The following is a 12,692-nucleotide window of genomic DNA, read 5'->3' on the forward strand; positions in this document are numbered from 1 at the left end:
TCATGTTGTCACTTTATCTTTACGTTATACATATTGAACATCTTAAATTGTCTAATATGTGTTATGTAAGTTAATCGTGTGAGATTAACCGCGATGATATGACAAGAGTACGAAGAAAGAATGATACTTGGTTATTTCAAATTTACGTTTTATTTCTTTTCTTCCTTTGTTATTCGTCTTCTTCCAAGATATTTATTCCATGCGATCCAGAATAGGTTATATATACAACGGTAGATTAAACAATGATTAGGGATATAAATTAATGGTTGTGTTATTAAAAATGACGTTAGTAGGCTATGGTAAGCATGGAAATGTGTCTAGATTTCACTCTAAGGACAATAATTATGATTTGGGTGGCAAGTAAAAAATGGACAACTAAAAGCGAAGGAAATAAGCGAGAAAGGAAAATACAATCGAGCCAAATAATAAAATAATAGAATTAAATTATAGATTTATTATCAATTCAAATATTATATTCACACAAAATACAAACAACCATCAAATAATTTTTTCTTAATTATGTATCATACTAAATTATAATTATGTATTTCGGGTTCCAACTAATCAATATTATTCACTAAACTAAAAAGGGGAACACTCAGGTTTTTTTCTATTTCCAGGCGAACTCGAGAGTTAGAGAGATTCTATCCATTGGTTAGAAATAAAACCCATAAACGACGGAGGGAGTTGAGCAAACCGGAGCTGGGAGATTGACACGCAAGGGTAGGCGTGTGATACACCGGAGTTGAGCAAACCGGATGTTTCAGTCGAGCAGCGTAATTTGCCTATGAAAATTTGCGACTGAGCTTCTCCGATGGAGGTTTCATCATTTTCGACGAGCTTTGCGAAACTCCGATATCCGTTTTCAGGTTTTATAGTTTCTGGATTTTACTGCTCTAATTTAGTACTTACTCTATATTAATTCAACAGCAATCTCATATAGTCAGTCATATAGATCAGCTGAGAGAACTCTTGATTCCATTTTTGAATCAATTTCTGCTTGGCGCATAAGTGTTGCTGTATTCTTCTGTGTTTAACATTTGAATTTTCGATTATGGAAGTGTATTTGCTGTTTTGGCGATTGCCGTGCTCAATAATGATTTTGGCGCCAATTGATGTATTTAAGTCTCAATTGAGAAGCATAAATTTTCTTTCATCTTTTTAAACAGATGTTTTAAATCTCGTTAAGACCGTGGAATACTATAGTGTGCAACACTCGGTCAATCAATCAATCGTTCAATTACACCTCAATCCGAAATCCATTTCATCCTGTTTAGTCTCTGAATTTAGAGGCTAATCATAGTTAGTATAAATTTATGCTGCCGTCACCTGCTGTAGCCATCTTTTTTATATGAGATTTAGATTGGCTATGGTTTGTGGGGAGCTCAAATAGGCAGACTTTGCACATTATATTATGTATTCTTCAAAAATTATACTCCTAGCTTACAACAATCATTTGGGCTTTGCTACATTGCTGACAAAAGGTGAAAACTTCCCTGCGTGGATTAAGTGTTATGCATCCCCTTCATCCACGAACAATGCCACTGGAAGTTTACTCTGTCAAGCTGGGTTTCCTACTCGGAAGTGGAGTCTTTTGCAGGTTCAGCTTCTATGGCCAGCTTGGCTTATATAAAACTGACATTTTTGCTTTCATGTGACTAGACCTGTATATTTATCTAGAATTGCAAAAAGTTCTTGTTTTTAAGTCATTGATGATTTCTCTTTGCAAATGTAATTCATATTTCTTTTTCAGGTTTCATGTAGCCGAAAGAGTGATATTCCTGTCATAGAAGCTGGGTATGCTAGCTATCCAAGATCAATTAACAAAATATTTTGAATTTTACATTTTGAGAACTATTTCAGTTTTGCCATACCCTAAGGCATTCTATTTGCTTCTGTCCTGGATTTGCTTGTTGAGATTTGTTATTGTTCAGTCTCCTGCCGCTCCAGTTATCTATATCAACGTATAATACTGTGTAGTAGGATCATACTGCTCGAAAGATTTCATATCGTAAACTACGAGTCAATATTAAGAGCATTCTGGGCCTGGGCACTTTTCTTTAGTTTCTTTACTACTATTTTCTTTATCAGTCATTTTTGTACTGCTAATGTTGAGTTGTCCCACATCGGAGGGATTTGAGCTCCTTGGTATCCTTATATGGTTTTGGGCAATCCTCACCTCATAAGCTAGCTTTTGGGGTTGAGTTGGGACCAAGGTCCATTTATCATGGTATCAGAGCCAGGCCCATCCCAATTATTGTTACCGATGTTGGGCCCCCATTTATGTTGTCAACGCTCCAGTTTGCATGCCTGGGCGTGAGGGGGGTGTTGATTGTCCCACATCGAAGGGATTTGAGGTCCTTGGTCTCCTTATATGGTCTTGGGCAATCCTCACCTCATAAGCTGGTTTTTGGGGTTGAGTTAGGCCCAAGGTCCATTTATCATCTAATATACACATTCTTCTGCGAGGCTGCCTTTAAGCAACCTAAAGAAACCTCCAACTTGTAACTTGTAAGAGAGCTGACTAAATCGGTTGTGAGTCATCTCATAGTCTGAGTTCTATTGTTTCTAGTGGTTTAAGCTAATTGAAAGAAGGTTGAAATTCGAATAGCTTCTTCTATTGAATAGACACTGCAACACCTTTTAATGACTTTGTGGCTCCATATACATCAATTTATAGCAACAGTTTTCGTGTTAAATGAGCGAGGATAGGACCTTGCCTCATTTCTTTCGTCAATTTCCAAGACATGTCATGGTATTTATTTACTTCTGAGTTGGACAGGGCCATATGCACTTCTCTGGGTCGCACTCCTGGTTGTGGAAGTCAAATTATTAGCACGAGCCACCTTGTAGGGACCTCTTCATAACCTAACTGTCTGATTATATAGACTGGGGATTCTCAATATAATTCATATGAGACCTTTTTAAAATTTTAAATAAAAGAAAGACTAGATCCTCTCTCTTTCCAGAATTACTTGTTGACTTGGTTGCAATGAGTGTCAATTCTATGGTTGCAATGAGTGTCAATTCTATACCAACTATGCTTTACTGGCATTGTTCCTGGGGCATATGTGCGGAAAGAACTTGCCAATGTTGTGTGGGGCTCATCCTTGTTCAATATTAGGTCAATAGTATGGTGACCATGCTGCATCACTTCATGTTTTTGGCAAGCCTAGTATTTATTCATTTATTCATTCAGTTCCGAACAGGCTCGTGGCAATTGGAGATGTAGGACCTCCTTAGATATGTAGGACTAAATCTCTCTAGTGAACTTATGGTGGATTACAACAATTATTTAATGCTTGCAAAGTAGGACAAGCAATTGGAATGCTTCAGGCTCCTTGGAGATGAAATACCGGTTACCACTATTGGGATGCAAGCAACCACCAAGCTGTGGACCCCTTTGTTGTTTTTGTGTAGATTGATCAAGCTGATATGGGAGTTTATATTGCTCGTACAATGGTCTCATGCTGGAATGTTACTGCAGGAATATTAGAAAAGACTTGAAGAGGACAAAAGGGCATCTGGAGTGATAGAGGAGCATAACTAGGATTGAAAAATGATGGTATAGATTGATATGAGCTCTACCTGTTTATAAGATGTTCCTTTGTATATTATGTGGACTACAGCTCAAGATCAGGCCATATCCATTTGTTGTTGACACTTAATATTAGTTGATTGTTTTCTATTTCTTGTATTTTTTTTGGCTTGGCTTGGACATGCCTAATCCTATTCGCAGTATGATATCTTCTATAATAGCCCCTTATCTGTGTTACCTTCTCTCTTATGAGTATGACTACTTATTACGTAAAAAAGAAAGCTCAACTCCGAAAACAAATCAGTGTCTAACTGGAACGATAAGATCAATCTAGACTGAATACTTCATTTTTGCGCTTCCATAGATGATAGATACCTCCTTTTCTCTCATATGGTGATTTCATTAGCTATTAGTATTTCCAGCCTGTATGCTGGAAAATAAAGTCTGTGCAATTGCATGTCTCACTTTGCATGAGAAAAATCTGTGCTTCTGGGAGAGAAAAAAGTAGATACAACTGTGATTTATTTGAATAATCTGAATTTATATGTTATATTTTCTGCACCTTGTAGGTGCATGGATGACATATATGATGCTTTGGCCGAACACCTTGTTCCAACGGCTGCAGCAGCATCAAGCCCTAATTTTAAGTAAGTTATCATTATGCAAATCTATTTGATGCTTATCTGCATCTCAAAACGGAAAGTTTGATTGCTATTTACATGTAATTTTTCAAGATAGCCATGGTTTATCTCGAATAGATGCACTTCCTAACTTTAAGGCCTTACTGACTGGAACCCGGGAAGGGAAATGAACGAAAGAAGAGAGGATTCCTTTAAGTTTTTGCTATTTCTAATTAGCCTCTATCATTTGGCTTGTTATGTGAATGAGATGTATATGAATGTAGAGGAATAATATGACCTGTGCCGTAAAGAAAAGGAAAAATGAGACGACAGACCCTGCACTCCCAGAGGAAAAAGAGGAAGAAAGAAGAGGAAGATATACCCCAAGAAGCGACGACTAGAATGTATATGTCTAGATTATTCGTGTAAATATGTTACTAAAAGAGAGTTAATATCCATAATCATCATAGTCACTGAATCAGTAGATGAGTCAGTTTCAATAATAAAAATATGTATATTTGAGTTTCTAAATAAGAAGTTGAGCCATTATCAATAACATAAAACACATCTCTGAGTCTGCATAATTAACATACATATTGACTCATTTAAAAGGGTAGAATGTGTATCTTAATTTAGTGATTATGATGTTTATGGATATAAACGTCTACTCATCGACTCCTCCTCCTCCTCCTCCTCATCATCATCATCATCATCATCATCATCATCATGTGTTATTATATTTGTGTAATTTTTTATGGATATGATTCTCTGTAATTTTTTTATATTTGTGTTATTATTTACTTCTATCATCTCCGATCTCTTCCCACTGCTTGTACTTCATGACTTTTATATTCTTCTTCTCTCCTCTTCATCATCATCATCATCATCTATTTAATGACGGTGGTGGGCCCCCACAAGCAAATGGGAAGAAAACACAGAGTGTTTTTAGCCTCCGCTGGGATTTGAACCTTAGACATCATGGTTCTCCTCTCACTTTATTGACCACTAGGCCACACCCTTGGGTGCAACCATAAACCGCTATTATAATCAATAAACACTCGACTAATTTCTTAGTTTGGCCGATCCCATGAGGCGCCTTAATGGAGAACAACTTGCCTAATTATGCAGGCATATTGTTGGTCTTGCTGGTCCTCCTGGTGCTGGGAAGAGCACTGTTGCATCTGAGGTAGCTAAGAGAGTCAATAAGTTATGGCCCCAAAAGGCTTGTTCCTTTGATTCTCAAGTTGATCCTCCAGAAGTCGCTATTGTTCTTCCAATGGATGGGTTCCACCTTTATCGTCATCAGCTTGATGCTATGGAGGTAGGATTTCCTAATGTTTTTTTTATTATTCGTGCTGCTGTTGACTGCAATTTCTTTGACCGTTTCTTTGTTATTTGGCCGAAACATTTGATCTATGTAAAAATGGATGAAGCCTTAAGTTGTTTGATGTGTGTCGTTAGCTGGTTTTGAGTTATCTAGACAGAAGACAGGACATAGGACGAATGTTGAGCTAATCTTGTCTTCCACCTTACACGCTCCCCCCCCCCCCCAAACAACAACAACAACACACACACAAAAATAATAATTATTATAATAAAGCAAAATGGAAAAAGGAAAGAAAGAGAAAGAGATGAAAGAATTTTGTGGAAGAACAACAGAGGAGAAGATGTAAATATATTTTACAAGAGACGAAAGAATAATATAAAAAAACAACCGAGGAGCACATCTAAATACTCCTACAACTTTTTTCTTTTGGATTACAGCATTATAAGTGAAACTTTCTACACATATTGCGGTTGGAGCATGCATCTAGCCGACTAACTGGTTTTCTTGTTTCATAGGATCCAAAGGAAGCACATGCGAGAAGGGGCGGTAAGTTCTCTATTTCTCAGCAGATAGCTAGTAAATTTTTACACAGTTTAAGCATTGATTTCTAGTTTTAACTTCTTTTTCTCTCTCTGGAATCTTTTTATGTTGAATCAGCTCCATGGACGTTTGACCCCAATTTACTGCTACAATGTCTTAAGACTCTTAAAGACCAGGTGAGTGAATATTCACACGTCTGATTACTTGCAGTTCCATGAACAGAATTTTTAGCCTTTTGAGTTGATGCTCTGTGGGCTTGAACTTTGATGTAACATCATGTTTCATCAATAGAAGTGATGTTCCCCTAGCCGCTACCTTGATCTATCCATGTAGTGAGAATTCTAAGATCTGGTATTCTTTCTTCTCCCAGGGATCAGTGTACTGTCCATCTTTTGACCATGGTGTAGGAGATCCTATAGAAGATGATATCTTTGTGAACCTTCAGTAAGTTTACATCTGGATGCTATTTTCTGTCTGTGATTGCACCCTATTTTCTAATATGTGTCTCAATCATGTGTTCAATTGGCTATTTTGAGGGGAAATTAATGAATGGATAAATGAGCAAAGAAGATAAGTTTCATCACTTCATTTCTCTGAATTTAGTTGATGCTCAATGTGATAGTTGAAGTGAAGTTAAGAATACATTATGAAGAAAAAAAATTGTGAAAGCTGGGCAATGTTTTAGATATGTAGGCCAGTTGAGGTGTCTTTTATTGGAAGTGTTAGCTCAACCATTGTTCTCACTATGATTTTGCTACTTCTGTTTATAGTTTTTTCCTACTTGTGGGCACTGGATAACCAAATTATTAATAGCTCTCTCACAGGTGTCTGCTGTTATTTCAATAATTTGATCGGAATACTAAATAAGTTTCTAAAGACGCAAAAGGAATAGACCAATGGTGAAGTTCTTTCGCCTGTTGCTAATGTTACCTCTCCCTTTCTTTTATTCTTTTTGTCTTCTTTTTTGGGATGAGTTTTCAGGCACAAAATAGTGATAGTTGAAGGTAATTATCTGCTTCTTGGAGATGGTGCTTGGAAGGAGGTATCTTCCATGTTCGATGAGAAGTGGTAAGATGATCTTTCTGATCCATGGTTTTTCTTTTGACTACAGGGAAAGAATCCCTGTGAATTTACTTTGAAATTGATTCACCATAATATACTATACTGAAATTTCATGCTGAGGGATAACTTCAGTTTTTCTGCAAGTAAAAACTTTGAATTGGCATCAGTCAAGCACGAAAAATTTGATTGAGTGAGTGAATTGTCTTCGCTATTCGTTTACCGATTATTGCGGCTTCTATCAATTAATGGAAGTGATTTGCAATAAGATACCACCAAGGGATATAGTGGGATGGGATCCCTCCACCTTAATCATTCCTGGTGGGGAGAACCCCCCCCCCCCCCCCCCTTAATGGGCCCTACGCGGAGCGAATCCAAATTAGTCGAGCTAATAAGTACTGTACCGGATGGTTAAACCAAAAAAATAGTAATCAATATTAAGATCCTTGACTTAGTGCGTTTTGTGATGCCTATCCTGCCTTCGATAATTTTTTTTCTAAAGCCATCTGTGCCGTGTGAGAAAAGCCAGCAATGTTAAGATTCCTGACTTAATGGAAAATGACATGTTGCTAAAACTAGAACATGCCAGTTTTTATATTCATATACTGTAGATATGATAAATTGAGTTTCTCAGATAGAGGTTATTAAAGACTGCTGGTAACAGGATCTGTTGACTCGTCAAAAACTGGCTGCTCGGCAGCATTATATGAGAACAAAGCTTTAGTTGTTCTTGATGCGTTAAGACCCTTGTCTTATATGTATTTACTTTTAGGTTTGTCGATGTTGATATTGAGAAAGCAATGCAACGTGTCCTAAAGAGACATATATCTACAGGTACATATTCCAACTGTTGTCAACTCTTTTTACTAGAAAAGGTGTAAACAAAACTGGGTAGTAGACTGATTGGAGTCTTTTCATTTGTGTTGTAGGGAAGGCCCCTGATGTTGCTAAGTGGCGGGTAAGTGTTGCCCCTTTCGAAAATAACAACAACAACAACAAGAACAATAAACCTAGTGTAATCCCACAAGTGGGGTATGGGGAGGGTAATGTGTATGCAGACCTTACTCCTGCCTTGTGATGATAGAGAGGTTGTTTCCGATAGACCCTCGGCTCAAGGAACAATCAAAAAAAGCAACAAACAATAGCAATAAGGTAATAGGATAACGGAAGCAAACGACACAACGTACAATAATAAAGATCCAAGAATAAGAAAAACAAGAATAGTGCTAGTACTACTGGTAAGACTAGGAGAAACTCTTGTCTGTTTGTCAACCTTCAACCCGACCTCCACATCTTTTTATCAAGGGTCATGTCCTCGGTAAGCTGAAGCAATGACATGTCCTGCCTAATCACCTCTCCCCAGTACTTCTTTGGCCTACCTTGTGTTTTAAAAAGCGATCGCTTCGTCGCTTTAAGTGAGAAGCGAAGCGATGGCTGCTCGCTTTTCCATGCCTGAGGCAACTCGACCAGACAAAGCACTCGCTTCAGTCGAAGAAGCGCCAAGCGACCTTGAAGCGAGAAGCGCATAATCACTCGCTTCTGTTCAGAGGGGTCAGTTTTTGGAAAAAAAAAAGTTTGGGTCTGTTTTTTTATTATACAAAACAGACCCCTAAGACCAAAGTGAACGACCATTTCTCTCTTCTTCCCAAAATCAATTGCTGCTGCTAGGGTTCCAGTCGCCAGAGACCTCCTCCAGGTAATTTTTCTTCTTTCCTCTTTCTTCTCCTTTTTTTCTTTCTTTTTTCTTCTTGTTCCCGTCCAGGCGTCTGCTCACAGCTAGGGCAGACGCGATTCTTTTTTCCTTTTATTTATTAATTTTTATTTGTATTTCAATTTATAAAGTTATTTTATATATATATATATATATATATATATATATATATATTCAGTTTATTTGATTATGTTTTTAAATTAAACTTTTTGATTATTTATATTCTCTTTGCAAGGTTTACATTATGTTTTTTAAGAATTGCGCTTCACTTCAATGAAGCGTGCGCTTCGCTTTTGAAGCGAGGCGAGCTCCTGTCGCTTTTTTTCGCTTCTCGCTCTCAAAAACACTGGGCCTACCTCTATCCTTCTTCAGACCCGCCATGGTCAACCTCTCTCACCTTCTAACCGGGCATCTATGTTTCTCGTCTTCACATGCCCGGACCATCTCAACCTCGATTCCTGCAACTTGTCCTCCACGGGGGCTACTCCCACCTTTTGTCCCCTAATAACTTTGTTCCTAATCTATTTTTTTATGAAGTAATTGGTTTCATTACTGGCATCAAGGAGATGCATAAATTACAAAAGAGTGTAGCAATTGTTAGCTCCTTACAAACGTTTATACTAATACTAGGGAGCTAACAAAATTCAAAAAACTATCAGGGGAATCTATAGGGGATAGATAAGCCCAGCTATACAAATACATGAAGCATTTAGCCTTGAGTTTGTGGGGAGAAGTTGATACTTCATCAAAACACCTGCTGTTTCTCTCATTCCAAATGCTCCAAAAAATAGCTGCAGGTATCATCTTCCATACTTTCCTGATGGTGATGGTGATGGTAGACTCAAAAGCATCCCTAATATTATGTGGCATGACCCATCTAAGTCCAAAGAGTGATAAACATACTCCATAAATCTATTGCCACAGGGCATTGGAGAAAAAGATGGTTGTGAGTTTCTGCCTCCCTCTGGAACATGTAGCATCTATTCACAATCTGAAAATTCCTCTTGGCTAAGTTGTCTTGTGTCAGACAAGCCTCATAAAGTGCAGTCCAGTTGAAGCAGATGACTTTGGGTTGCAACTTGATTTTCCATATTAACTTCCAAGGCCAATGGTTAGTTATTACATTGTGAGTTCCTGCTAACTTGTAGGCTGCTTTGACTGAGTACTTTCCTGCATCTGCACTACCCCATTTGAACTGGTCAGGTACTAGAGTGTTGCTTGAGAAATTGTTGAGTGAGGAAAGAAGTCTGAGCAGATCCTCATATTCCCAATCTTGCAAGTTCCTTCTAAATGTTATGTTCCATGAGTTGCCTTATCTGCACTGATGAACTGTTGAGTTTGGATCACTAACCATTTGAAAGAGAGCAGGGTAGTCATTCCTTAGGGGTGTGTTGCCTAGCCATTTGTCCTTCCAGAATTTTATTTGCTGTCCATCTCCAACTGCGAAGTGTTGGTTTTGTGAGAACTCCTCCCAGAGTTTGCAGATGCTCTTCCAAACTCCAACTCCATGTGGTGCTCTAGATAGCTTGGTGCACCAGTGGCTTTGGATTCCATGCTTGGCATTGGCAACTTTCTTCCATAGGCTCTGCTCCTCTTGTGTATATCTCCAAAGCCATTTCATCAATAAGCATTTGTTGTGCAAAGCTAAGTCCCTGACCCCTAGTCCACCTTGGTGCTTTGGTAAGATAACTTTAGACCACTTTACCAGGTGAAACTTGTGACCATCTTTAGTCCCTTCCCATAGAAAGTTCCTTCTGATCTTGTCAAGCTGCTTCAGGACCTTACTAGGCAATGGAAAGAGTGACATCTGGTTCCTAATCTTATCTTTACTGGTATGCCCACATATTCATCTCAACATCCTCATTTCTGCAACTTTCATCTTCTTGGCATGGGATCCTTTTTTGAAAAAAATAAAAGTAAATTAAAAGGTTCAATGTTAATCCCTTTTAGGTATCATCTGGAATTGACATTCCTATTGTTCTTCAGTTATTAAATAATTTTTTGGCTGTTCGTTGCTAAAATCTTTCTGCAGATAGATTACAATGACAGGCCTAACGCTGAGCTAATTATGAAGTCCAAGAAAAATGCGGATTTGGTGATCAAGTCAGTGGACGAATTGAGGTGATTCCCCGACTCATTACCTGCAGTGAAAGTAAATTCAGCAGTACAGATGTTTGTCTGAGGGGAAATTTGAATGATGGTGTCAAAAATAAGCAAAATCGAGTTTTACGGATTGGGTTGAATCTGAAACAGCGTATGCAGGACCTTGCAGTCTTGCTTGCATTTATGCTTGAGGTAGTTAATAACTTTAAGGGACTGAAAATAATGGTTATACTTTTTCCTGCAAAATAAGATGGAATCCTTCTGGCTTGTAACGCCGAAGATAGGTAAGTTTACCTTTTACGAGTTCATTTCTTCCCGAATTTTGTAAAGAGTTGATCGATACCAGTGCAGGGAGCCTCCTGCTTGCTACTGTAGATGGCAATGAAATAAAAGGATACATTTATATGTAACATCATTTTCTATTTAGTTATTTTTGGTGGAGTTGATGGCCACGGGCTGGGATAGTCACAGAAAATAAGGAGATTGATTTAGGACAGTGCACATGAATTTACTCACTCAGTGAGAGAATTCTCATTATAGCAAAAGAATTGTACAAAAGAAAAACGAGGCATTTGGCGATTTGTGGAGGGAGTTCTAAACGAGAACAAAAGCCCAGTGCGTAGAGTGTTAAGCTTTCTGTCCTGGACATTAACTAATACATACTGTCCATAATAATACTACTTGTATTAACACAGCATCCTGCTCAGGTCATCGTCTGCATTTAGTCGATACTTGTGTCACGCGTTCAGCTTCTGTTCTTGCGTTTCTCCTGTGTTGAATCTCAGAGAATAATTATCAGATCTAAATATATCATCTTATATAGATTCAGACATTCTAATCTTACAAAAAATATATAAACGGCCTCTAAGTCAACAACCCATTTGATCATCGTGTTCACTCACTTTTCGACAGATTATCTCTTGAGGAAAACGTGGCTAGGTCAGTAAGCTGGATTTCCAATCTTGTTGGGGTTACAGTTTGATCTCATCATGGGCTCAGGTTATCTTCTCATGCATGGATCTTTTTTCCCTTCCCTAATTAATCTCTTTTTTTCATTAATCTCAAAGTTATGTTGCTTTTTCTTTTTCTTTTTCCGAAGGGCAGCCTAAGAATGGGAGTGATCGTCGTCCTTTGAAGCTTTTGTACGTTGAATGAAAAAAGTAGCAAACCGGTGCTTCCAATCCAAGGCTTGACTTGCTAGTTTCTACACATGTGATCTGCAGGATTTGCTTCTATTTTTCGTCAACCCGTCCCTCTTTTTTAGCATTCATAGACAATACTCTCTTTCACACTTCTGTGAGAATTGCATAATGACACACACACACACAAACCATCGTACAACATTTATCTGGACCATTTTGAGGATAAGAAAAAAGTTGGAAAAAAAAGAGAGTACTCATTCTTTGTATTTGGCATTGTTTTCTTTCATTTAATAACTTTACTCTTCGAAATCTAAAAATCAATAGAAGAGGGAAAAGAAATCTATCCCGGCCGCATCATATGATATATAAAAGCATGTTTGACGATTGAATTGTTAGTAATTATCAGGAGGTCCACAGTCCATTAAATCCGATGGATATGCCCGTGATATGATCAGATAAAAATCACTATTATAAATCTGTTCCAATCAGAAAATAAAGAGCATATATCAAGGAGAGAAAATTGGATCAAAACATATATTCTGGCGTTGAATACGCAATTAATCGTCCCATGATGAGGTGCATCAATTCAATTGTTTGCACCAAGTCCATATCAACCATGAATCATAATCTAGTTTATACAATTAAAATGATT

At 37.8% G+C, this 12,692-nt stretch overlaps 1 protein-coding gene across 2 annotated transcripts; it reads left to right on the forward strand.

Annotated features, from left to right (window-relative positions):
* The first annotated feature begins 612 nt into the window (after positions 1–612).
* Positions 613–12,306, forward strand: LOC107783977 (putative uridine kinase C227.14). Of its 2 annotated transcripts, none has more exons than XM_016605011.2 (14): positions 613–869; positions 1,485–1,600; positions 1,754–1,797; positions 4,108–4,185; positions 5,287–5,479; positions 6,001–6,031; positions 6,143–6,201; positions 6,396–6,469; positions 7,007–7,093; positions 7,857–7,918; positions 8,014–8,042; positions 10,828–10,916; positions 11,811–11,897; positions 12,003–12,306. In XM_016605011.2, exons 1-13 carry the CDS (start codon positions 815–817, stop codon positions 11,878–11,880), a joined length of 987 nt encoding a protein of 328 aa, XP_016460497.1. In that variant the 5' UTR covers positions 613–814; the 3' UTR covers positions 11,881–11,897; positions 12,003–12,306. The 2 variants fall into 2 exon arrangements, with proteins under 2 accessions (XP_016460497.1, XP_016460498.1); XM_016605012.2 differs by having other exon boundaries at positions 11,998–12,135.
* The last annotated feature ends 386 nt before the right edge of the window (positions 12,307–12,692 follow it).

This window comes from Nicotiana tabacum, chromosome 19 (genome assembly GCF_000715075.1).
Source record: "Nicotiana tabacum cultivar K326 chromosome 19, ASM71507v2, whole genome shotgun sequence".
NCBI classification, from domain to species: Eukaryota; Viridiplantae; Streptophyta; class Magnoliopsida; order Solanales; family Solanaceae; genus Nicotiana; species Nicotiana tabacum.

What these genes read in the sequence shown, in the direction of transcription:
- LOC107783977 (XM_016605011.2), top strand. Translation starts at nt 815, where the DNA reads ATGGAGGTTTCATCATTTTCGACGAGCTTTGCGAAACTCCGATATCCG. An exon ending in TCCATGTTCGATGAGAAGTG is followed by an intron (nt 7,094 to 7,856) that starts GTAAGATGATCT and finishes ATTTACTTTTAG; the next exon opens with GTTTGTCGATGTTGATATTG. An exon ending in AAGTCAGTGGACGAATTGAG is followed by an intron (nt 10,917 to 11,810) that starts GTGATTCCCCGA and finishes ACTTTTCGACAG; the next exon opens with ATTATCTCTTGAGGAAAACG.